This window comes from Ornithodoros turicata, chromosome 2, assembly GCF_037126465.1.
Source record: "Ornithodoros turicata isolate Travis chromosome 2, ASM3712646v1, whole genome shotgun sequence".
Taxonomy (NCBI): domain Eukaryota; kingdom Metazoa; phylum Arthropoda; class Arachnida; order Ixodida; family Argasidae; genus Ornithodoros; species Ornithodoros turicata.
Genome location: NC_088202.1, coordinates 112,086,941 through 112,098,173, shown reverse-complemented (window position 1 = coordinate 112,098,173; position 11,233 = coordinate 112,086,941). Strand labels below are relative to the sequence as shown.

Genomic DNA, 11,233 nt, shown 5'->3' with positions numbered 1-11,233 from the left:
GCATAAAGGTTCCTCTCAATCCCCGAACGAAGACACAGTGGTATCATCATCACGCGTCCATATCATGGATTTAGAAAATTTTTACCTAGCAGACAAACGAGGGCGTACAGTAAGTATACTCTTTGGCACATATCAACTTCACCTACCCTTGCTGTCGTCAAATCTTCACAGATGCATCTGTGATGCGTGACGCATCAGGGGCAGACTTTTACGTCACAGATACGGACCACGAACAAACCTACACGTTGCCCTATCCTGTGTCCTCTACTGAGGCGGAACTGTATGCCATCTTCGCAGCCCTAGAGTACGTTGCTGGCCTGACACCTGACAAGTACTGGGTTGTCCTCACTGACAGCACGGCGTCCCTTCTCCTTTTGCTGTCTTCCCACCGCACCATCATACGTGACCTGCCCAGCATGATCTTCCAGGCATACAGTCGGCTCTGTGCAAATGGTCACGTTCTTTCCCTGCAGTGGATTCCCGGTCATGTGGGCTTATCTGGTAACTCACGCGCAGATGCGGCTGCGTTGAAGTGCTTCCCCTAAAGTGTGAAGTTGGCCGTCACCTCGGCAAACCCATTTCCACCTCGAGCATATCGGATCGGATTAGTGAAAAATAGCGAAATAAATAGTACTTTGAAACAGCATGACACACACTAACATAACATACAAATAAAACAATAGTTATACTCCATCACAGTAAGACACTGGAATAGACGAACACAGAGAACCATAAGGTATAGAGTCTGTAAGGCATTCCTCTATGTCACTGGAATGTTTGGAAGAGATTAGGAATTTGGCGTCGAACCGAACCCGAACCGAAAACCGTACCCGAACTGTTATTTTCGCCGGAACCGAACCCAAACCGAAATTTTCGTGACACTGTTGAACCCGAACCGGAGAAGAACCGTAAAAAATAATAGCGGTAACCGGTTCGCAACAAAACGGTTCGGACATGAAGTCAGCATAAAGGTTCCTCTCAATCCCTGAACGAAGACACAGTGGTATCATCATCACGCGTCCATATCATGAATTTCGAAAATTTTTACCTAGCAGTCAAACGAGGGCGTTCAGTAAGTATACTTTCAGCGTCTTTTTAACTTTTTGAAGCGCAGTTGTCCTTGTGAGCCCTGGTCTAGCGCCCCACTCACGCGTTGCGGCGTCTACTCTTCAGAGACGAGGCGCCACGCGGACGAATAAAACAGGAATCGAGTAGGCCAGTTATGTAGCACCATAGGAGAAATATGTGATCAAGTAAGCGCCCAACATTTCCCTTTACACGTGAGCAGTAAAAATTAAACAAGTCAGAAACATGAGAAGTGGAGAAGGAGAGTACGCAGAACGGTGCCTGTTTGATTGGTCGTTGTTTGAAAAGTAAATGCAGTTCTGCTTATTGGTTGCGCAATTGTGTCGTGGCACATTGCCTTTGTGTTGTGGATTAACTAGTACACTGCTGTGGGCTCGGACAGAGTAAGGCTGGCAGGCTTACTTTCGACATGCTTCAGTACGGTTCGGGATCGATTCACGCTGCGAATGCAACGTGCCGGCAAGTACTGTCGTCTATGTAACCCTGTCCATCTTATTATAGGCTTCCTTTAAGTGTACCTTGCTGGCATTGTGCCTGTGAAAAAAGTGATTTTGTGAACAGAAAGTAGCAGGGCTACACCGCTTCATCAGCGTGGACTCTATGTGCATATTTGCAATAACTGTTCATCCATTTCTCCTTCTAAAGGGAGTACCTGACCGCGAAAAACGTCAATGCAGTCAACATCAGTAAGCTATTAGCCACGCATTTCCTGATAAAAGCAGTTTTATGGAACATATAAAATGAAAGCGTTGAACTGGTTCGCGAACCGGTCCCGGATTGCGAACCGGTTCGATTTTTGGCGCGGCCGAACCGGAACTGAACCGGAACGATATCAAAGCAACGCGAACCCGAACCGAACCCGTATTTTTTGCGGTTCGACACCCTGGTGACGATATCCGAGCCTGAAATTGGGTCGTCCCAGCCACATGTAGCGCGTGGGAAGGTTTAGTCTAGGAACGCGAAAGTAATGTTAATAAAACCATTTGTTAAATTTCAGTTGAGTTAGAATTGTAAATTTCGACGTGTGCCGAACATGCTGGAACAGGGCCATCATGGGTAAAAAGAAGAAAATGAAGTGTAATATCTCCTTTTCGATTTTTTATTTTATATTTATTTAGACAATACTATCTGCCGATACGGCCACAATAGGAGTGGTTACACAGCCATCAAGAACTGAATATAAGCTTTTGCACAAAAGGCCAGGTCTACTGAAAATACAACTCTAAAGCTGACGTAAAAGAGTCAATACTGGAAGAGCTAATGACACTCAAAGGCAATTGGTTCCAACAACAACAACTTCATTTCAGGATGATGAGTGGGCAGTTTCATCGCCGGGGGCGATACTCTACCCCATTGCTGGAGGTGAAGCGGGGATCGAATGAAGGAATGGGTCCCGTTACAATGAGGATCGAGGTCCTGTGGCGTCCAAAAAGGCGAAGAGAGCCTTGAGGACAGAGCGTTGGTGAGCTGGGTGCCGCTAGTGTTATGTATGCAATTATTTTAGTGTCTGATGCAGCATATTTTAAGGACTGTTTCAAAGTCAGCTCCGGGTAAAGTTCATTGTCACAGATCACAACAAAACCGAGCAGGCACAAAGGTTGGTGCCTACAGAGTGTACCTCCAAAATAGTTTGGCTAAATACCCTGTATTTACGGAGAAATCATTTTTTTGGTTTGCCGTCCGATCGTCCGCTCAAACCAGTGACGTCACAGCCAGCTTTCACTTTGGCTCTTCTTGGCTTGTTGACTTGCTCGCGGGTTCGCAATCGCCAGCAATCGTCAGGCTGAAAGCGAAATCGAGGGTCGCCCGTACATACAAGCACCACGAGCACCGTTCTCTTCGTCTAAATTTGATCATCATCGTTTACCTTCGGCTGGTCAACACAAAACTTCCTCGAAGGTGTCATCTTCTAAGAGATGCGGTGCGAGCGAATTGTGAGAATGCCGTGCTCCTCGCATTACGTGCTGTTACGCTAACACCGGAGAGGTTTCGTACCAAGTTACCAGTTGATGATTTTGTGCGTGATTGGGTGATACGAAACCAGTGGTCGAGTGCTCCGAACTTATCAAGGCAACAGTCGTGTGTGCTCGAAGCATCTTGTATCAGAATGTTACGAGGTCGTTCACCTGACGGCCGATTGGACTCAAAAAGTCGCTGAAAAGGGATACGGCACCTGCCTCGTCAACGACGACAAAGAGGATAGCACCAAAGGACCGAAGTTGCAGGTAATTGTACGCACGAACTTGCACTATGGCTTGTATACAATATGAACGACAAATGTGTGTTGAAGGGCTGCTGAGCCCTATAGTCCGCGGTTGAGTCCGTCACATGAGTTTGGAGGAGTCTGTGGCCAATGTCTGTGTGCTGTGTGTCCGAGCAAGACACGACATTTTGGACGGACCTACGTGGCGATCGAAAAGGGGTGTGCATCCATCTGTTCAGATTATAGTTATGAATTTCGGCGCTCCTGCTGCGGTGCCGCCGTTTCTTGACCGACCTGGCAAGCCACCGATACCATGGACTTAATGGAGACGTATCTTCGAAAACTACATACTTGCCATCGATGCCGTATCCTATACCCCAGAACGACTGAAAGCTGTGCTACTTCACTCTTTGGGAACAGAAGGTCAACGGATCTTCTATACGCTGCCAGCTGCTGACGTACCTACCACACAAACGATCGAAGGAGCATCGTCCACAGGCACGACCAATGTTTATGTGCAAGCGCTAGCTACGCTTGAAAAGAGGTATGCCGAGAGTTTCAACGTGATAGTGGAACGTCGTAAGTTCCGACAACGAGCACAACTTCCCGATGAAACCGTCGAGGCCTACGTTACAGCTCTTCGAGGACTCGCCATTACTTGTAATTACGGGACGATGCTTGATGAAACTCTGCGTGACCAACTTGTCGATAAAGCTGTATTGCCGCAGGTACGGGAACGTTTACTACTAGAGGGCTCAGCACTTACTCTGGACAGAGCGGTTCTGCTAGCGGGTCATGTAGAACAGAGTCGGAGAGCAGCTCAACAGCAGCTTCAGGAGGAATCCGCAACAGTTGGACGACCTTCCTACAATAGAAGGAAGAACTCAAACAAGCCCCGGGACAAGCTAAAAACAAAGAAATCAGCTGTCTGCTATCGCTGTGGCTCAATGCGCCATTTGGCTAACTCGCCAAACTGTATAGCACGGGATAAGGAATGCTTTAAATGCAAGAAAGTAGGTCACTTCGGAGCCATGTGCAACGGTTCAAGCAAACAGCACCATGGTACTACTCGTGAAGTAGTAACAGATACCTCAGAGGACGAAGCCAGTTCTCCGAATACTGCAAGTGCTATGCTTCTCGAGGTGCATACGACCAAGGAAAAGGCCATCTACGTTTCAGTGGAAGCTGCAGGCAAGAATGTAAAGTTCTTAATTGATACAGGATCGTCTGTTTCCATACTATCCTGGGACGTCTACCAGTCCACCTTCTCGAAAGAGTTTTCACTTCGACCAGCTTCGATTCAGCTTCATGATTATTCAAGAAAGCAGATACCAGTGCGAGGGTGCGTTGTCATCCCTGTCAAGTACAAGACGCAGAGCGCTTCACTTCTATTTTACGTAGTGTAGCAAGGTACTACACTCTTAGGACTTGATGCAGTCGCAGCACTGGATTTACACATTGACGGAGCGCAAATGCGATGCCTAGAGACAACGGTCACGACGTCTGATTGCGAGCACATTGCGAAGTGCGAATTTCCGCAACTGTTTGCTCCAGGACTGGGCGTTGCTAAAGGTTACGCACACAAAGTGAAACTGAGACCAGAAGTGGAGCCCACTGTAGCTAAACTTCGAAGACTACCGCTAGAGGTAAGGAGCGATGTCTCGAAGGAACTGAAGAAACTCCTGGACATGGATATCATAGAACCCATTGATGCGTCACCATGGGTATCGCCCATTGTCGTCGCTAAGAAAAAGGACGGTCGTATTCGACTTTGTGTGGACCTACGAGGACCGAACAGAGCTGTCATACCGGATTGCTATCCTCTACCACACATAGAGGAACTTGTTAACAGACTCGCCGGTGCGAAAGTCTTCTCCAAACTAGACCTAACTGCGGCATACCACAAGCTACCGCTAGCAGAAGAAAGCCGTGATATCACTGCTTTTATCACGCACGACGGATTGTTCCGTTACAAACGGGTATGTTTTGGCCTGGCGTCAGCACCCTCTGCCTTCCAGAAGCTCCTCGCTAATGTGCTCAAAGACTGTAGTGGAGTACAGTGAACCCTCGTTATTATGACCCCCGTTAATCTGACATTCACGCTTTATGACCGAATTCCTGGGGAACGGTTTTTTCCCCATGTAAATCCTTCCCGTTAATATGACATTCCGCTTATCGGACTATGACCGAGATTTTGGGGCACAGCTGGGGTCAAAGGCACGTATTATCCTCCCGTTATTATGACCGCGTCACGCACCCCTTTGAGTGGCTGCCTAAGTTTCTCAGGAACAAAGTGACACAGTTAAAGTGGGGCGCAAAGGATTATGGTGACTCAAGGCGTTGTTGACCTCGAGATTACTCATACCTCTTCTGGGATTGCTAAAGCAACAAAGACCTTAAAAAGACAGTGACCGCGGGCCCAAGTGACAGTTTGGTTCAAAGCGTCGTGATGGCCGGAACGAAGCGGAAGAGGACTGACCTGACAGCCGGAATGAAGAAGCGAATCTGCGTCCGTTTTAAAGAGAACCCCTCTTCCCACCCCGAACTCGCTGAATGGGCAAAACGGGAGCTATCCCTGGATGTAGGAAGGTCAACTATCACCACTGTACTCAAGGAAGCAGACAAATGGCTGAAAGTTCCCACGGACGAGCATTTTGTTTCACTATTGTTTTTTGAGCAACACAAAGGCATTAATAATGTTTGCGTGATCGATAATACTCTTGTACAGTTAGAAAAGCTGATCACTGCAAGCTACTCCAAGCAGTCATTGCTGACAGACTTTTTTATTAAATAAATTGTTGTACAGCATCATGCGTACGTTTTGTTCTGCCGTGCATGCCTTTTGGTCCCCACTGGACCGCTTTCTCGTTATTATGACAATTCGCTTTATGACCAAAATCTGCGGGAACGGAGGCGGTCGTATTAACGAGGGTTCACTGTACTACACTACCTTGATGACATCATCGTTCATGGAAAAAGTGAAGAGGAGCATGCCAGGAATTTACGCCAAGTTTTGAGATGTCTTTCGGACGCAGGTCTACGGCTAAACGAGAAATGCATGTTCGGTGTCAGGGAACTCACCTTTGTGGGTCATACAGTCGCGGAAGGAAAAGTTATGCCGCTAGAAGAAAACGTAAAGGCCATTCTGGAAGCTCCAGCACCCACGGACTTTCGCACATTGAGGTCATTCCTGGGCATGACTGGACATTATGCGAAATTTATAAAGAATTATGCGGACGAAGTGGAACCGCTACGTCATTTGCTCCGAGGCGAAAAAGACTTTCAGTGGAGCACAAACGCTCAATTATGTTTTGAGAGGCTCAAAAGACTCATGTCCACATGCTCAGCGTTGAGCATGTTCGACCCGACACTTCCAGTTACTGTAACGACTGATGCGTCTGGCTACGGCCTCGGCGCAGTACTGCGCCAATGGGATGGTAACTGTTTTCGAACCGTGTCTTTCGCATCCAGAACTCTAGCCGCCCAAGAAAGAAAGTACTCCGCTGGAGAAAGGGAGGCTCTGGCATGTGTTTGGGCAATAGAGCACTGGCACGTGTACCTCTGGGGTCGTCCTTTTAATCTGGAAACAGATCATCAGGCGTTGCGAACTCTGTTGGGCACCCAAGGAGCCGGACATCGACCGCTTAGAATTTCTCGCTGGTTAACGCGACTACTTAATTACAATTTCGCCGTCGTGTACAAGAAAGGAACAGAGAACCAGGTTGCAGATGCACTGTCACGGCTACCCATTCCCAGTACTGAGGAGGGAATTCCTGAAGACGACACTGTCTGCCTAATTACAGAACGCATCTCGAAAGACGAACTACAGAGAGCCACTGCTGCTGACCCGGTATTACAGGATATAATGCGCTACCTAAGTACACAGTGGCCAACGAAACGGACCCTCCCAGACAAATTAGCACCGTTTTTCAGCCTTCGAGCGGAACTGTCTCAAGTCGATGAACTTTTGCTGCGTGGAGAAAGGATTGTTGTCCCTTCGACGCTGATCCCGAAGGTAATTGCCCTGGCACATGAGGCGCATGGCGGCATGGTGCGTACCAAGCAACGGCTTCGTCAGCTGTACTGGTGGCCTGCAATCGACAGCAGCGTCGAGGCTGCCATTCGAGAATGTGCCGTGTGTCAAACGGCTGACAAGTCGGCAAAAACAGTATCAGCCCCACTTACTCCGGTACCGCCCCCAAACGCCCCGTGGGAAAAGCTCGGAATGGACATAATGGGTCCTTACGAGGAAGCACCACACGACTGTCGGTACATGATTACACTGATAGATTACTACAGTCGGTGGCCTGAAGTTTGTTTTTCAAGTGCGGTCACCAGCACGACCGTCATCAAGTTCCTTCGACAGGTTTTCAGCCGGGAAGGCTACCCCTCCCAAATCATTACGGACAACGGACCTCAGTTCGTCTCACAAGAATTCGAAAGTTTCCTTCAAGGATGTGGAATTCGACACACTTGTTCCTCTGTGTACCACCCGCAAGGCAACGGGATGGTCGAGCGGTTCAACCAAGTGTTGAAGAATTTCATACAAATATCACGCTTGGAGCAACGTTCAATCAAGGAAGCTGTTTTAGAGTACTTACTGGTGTACCGAGCCACACCTCATGGATCGACTGGGCTAGCACCGGCTTACTTGCTTCATCGAAGGAACATTCGCACAAAACTCGACATAGTTGGTTTCCCAACAACAAGATTTTTCGAAGATCCAGCTCACGAGATGGAACAGCTACGTCGGAAGGTTGAGGAAAAACAGAAGCGCACAAAAACATACGTTGACAGCAAAAGAGGGGCGCAGCCAAGGGATTTTAAACCAGGAGATTTCGTACGTGTGAAACTACCTCGTCATCAACGGAAAGGGCGACCTAGGTTTTCTGAGCCCAAGAAGGTCATCGAGAAAAGAGGGCCGAACTCCTTCTTGTTGGACGATAAGAAAATTTGGAACGCAAGCAGGTTTTCCAAAGTACATAAGGACGTGGCACCCAAGTTACTACAATCAAGGAGTCCCGAAACGGAATCGACGCCTGTCGCCTTGTACTGGGAGCCGGAGAGATCCACCAGAGAAGATCTCGTCGTCCAGGCTGGGGCACAGGTACGCCAGCTAAACCTTCCTGAGCCACCAAGACAAAACAACCAAGACTGCGCACCTCAGCTTCGTAGAAGTACCAGAAGACGCGCACTTCCAACTCGTTTAAAGGACTATAGTTGTTGATTTGATAAGAGTTTACTGTTTTTCTTAGCATGTATTTTTTTTCGCGTGGGGGAAATGTGGTGTCGCCACTATGGCGCATGTGTAGAGGCACGAGTGCCATCGTGATCAATAAAGTGTTCTGGAACTGGCTGTGGTCCGAGCAAGACACGACATAAGGCTATCACATGCCACAAATTCGATTGTGTTCAAGTCCGCCGAAGATGAATCCAGAAACCAGCAGGCCTTCGAAGGGTGCTCGAGTACCTTGACCAGCAAGGGATGACAGTCAGCATGCTCATCACCGATAGACACAATTAGGCTCATTCATCTGTGAATCATCGCTTTAGAGTGCTGCACATTGCAAGAGGTAATAAGCCACATTTCTGTTGTAGTACACACCGTCATAACACATATGTGCATTCCAGCTTGTGTATGTTGTTCGACAACATACTTTCTATTAGAAGAGGCACATTTGGCGGCAAGCTTTGCTGTTAACATTATTGTTCACATTTGTAGCTTAAATGTGTAGATGCTTTTTGCATATTTTTTAGCAATGTCAGCCTTAACCGGTATAAATATACTACTCTGGCGCTCCTTGCTCAGGCCTCAGGAAAAAGATACATGCAGCAGCACTGGTGAAGCAACATCACGTGCTGCAAAACCGATGCCACGGCATTGTAAACCACCTCTACTGGTGCGCATGGACAAGCAATGATAATGGGAAGTTGGTCCTGGTAAAGTGGCTCACGATATTATCATGGATATTTGGATCATGGTGTTGCTTCACATATTAATGAGAATGAAGGTCATGCAAGATGTGCAGATCCAGGCATTGGAGAGTAGCTTTGGCTCCATGAAGGTGATTTACAATATTTCAAGCTAGCTGGGATTGCTAAGCAATTGTCCTGCATTCCTCACTTACAGGGACTGAAACATTCGAACAGCTGAACGGGATAGTGGATGTACCTCCTCTTCTGAAGGACATCCTGTCATTGTGTGCACTACAGGTTTTCTTGCCTCAATTCTGTTTCTGCGTCATGTATCTAAGATATATCAGAACACCACTTCTACCTGATCTGTGTGGCACATGTTGTGCCTACACTAGAGGAATGTATGCGGGAAAACTACTGAAATATGAAATTGCACTGTTCCTTTACTGTGCAGGCTGGTTGTGTGTGTTGTAGGCATTCTAAGAACGCTAATTTTTATGGTAGGCTAAGTCCAGGATCTTGCTGGAGCTGTGCTCAATCTCTATGTGCGGTGGCTGTTCATGAGACCCTGACCAGAATCAAGAGGCTACACAAGCTCACCGCAAGAGATACAGTGAATGAGTCATTAAAACACTGACAAGCCTGCAAAGCTACAGTTCTATTCCCATCTCAGTTGTAAAACACACATTGGTACAAAAGGGACTACTTTTAAATCTACGTGGGATGATGGTGTTGCAACCCCTCTCAGTGGTTAGTGGGGTATGACCTCATTTTGGCTATAAGACTGACCACAGCATCTTGCATCGTCCTTGTTCACCCGTGGTGAGCATTATGCAAATCAGTCATGCAATTCTATGATATCTGTTTTTGGTGATGAAATTATGTGTTATGTGTGAAACTACAGTATCTGTGGAATGTGTGGAAATATGCATTGATACTAGAAGTAACCTGGCTGCTGAAACCAATATCTAGATCCAGATGTAATAACATGGTCAGGGGATGCATGCAAGCAACTCATCGTCTTTTTTTTTTTTTAGTGGTTGACTAATGTGTTGTGGCATGACTGCATGGGTCTTGTAAACCAGAAGAAGTGAGATGCAAACATGTCCCTGATAATTACACTTTCGCTGTGTACTTGTACTGTGCAAGGTATTACGCCTTAATTTTTTTCCTTCTTTCGTTTTCTCCTGCTCTTGAGCTCTCAAAAGCCATGTATGTCCTCATGTAAGTATCTTGTTTCTTCTTGTACCTGGTGCTTGCTCTCTCGACAATCCATAATTTCGACAAATACGGTCATCAGGAATCTGCCTCTAAAGTTGTCATTCATGCATAATTCTTACATACGTACCTACAGTGTGTATCAGACATGTACAAGATACTAAAAAATGTATTTAAGATAAGATAATAAATACTGACGTTAGAATGTAATTAAGATAGAGTATAAGTACATGAAAATTAAAGTAATTAAGATAGAGTACGAAATACTACAAAAAGTATTTGAAAACTAAGATACTCTTTATCCTTGAACCCAAAGAAGTCACAAGGTCACTGGTCAATGCGGCAAGTCGTCGCTATGTGACATGAATCACCTAAACCCCGCGTACTACGTAAGCCGTCCCTGTGTGATAGGTGTCATCTAAACACAAGTCCCAAAAGGATGACAAAGAGACCCAGAACAGAGCAAACTTCTAACAGGTCCTTGCTCGGCGAGGTCAGAGTTTGGGGTTACCGCGTCTGGGCACACATAACAGAACCCTCGCTCGCCAAGGATTAGTACACCCAGGGCAGGATCTCTAAATGGAAACTTCCAAGAAGGGCCAATGTCCGGGTTAAGTGCGAGGGACTCAGGAAATTTCCACTGAACAAGCAAGATAATGGAGAGACGAGACACAAAGTTTGAGAGGGAGATCCAAAATATGTAATTAGAGTATTGAGTAGAAAATACCATAAAATGTATTTTAAATAGAGTACAAATACACAAAACAAAAAGTATTGAGTAGAGTACCAAAATACCGCAAATTGTATTTA

The 11,233-nt window shown here is 46.7% G+C and overlaps 1 protein-coding gene across 1 annotated transcript; it reads left to right on the top strand.

Annotated features, from left to right (window-relative positions):
- Window positions 1–4,761: 4,761 nt before the first annotated feature.
- On the top strand, window positions 4,762–5,352 carry LOC135384955 (uncharacterized protein K02A2.6-like). Its single transcript, XM_064614135.1, has one exon. The coding sequence runs from the start codon at window positions 4,762–4,764 to the stop codon at window positions 5,350–5,352; it is 591 nt and encodes a 196-aa protein (XP_064470205.1).
- Window positions 5,353–11,233: the final 5,881 nt, after the last annotated feature.

Excerpts from the sequence above, each read along its gene's own strand:
- LOC135384955 (XM_064614135.1), top strand. The coding sequence starts at position 4,762 with ATGCGATGCCTAGAGACAACGGTCACGACGTCTGATTGCGAGCACATT.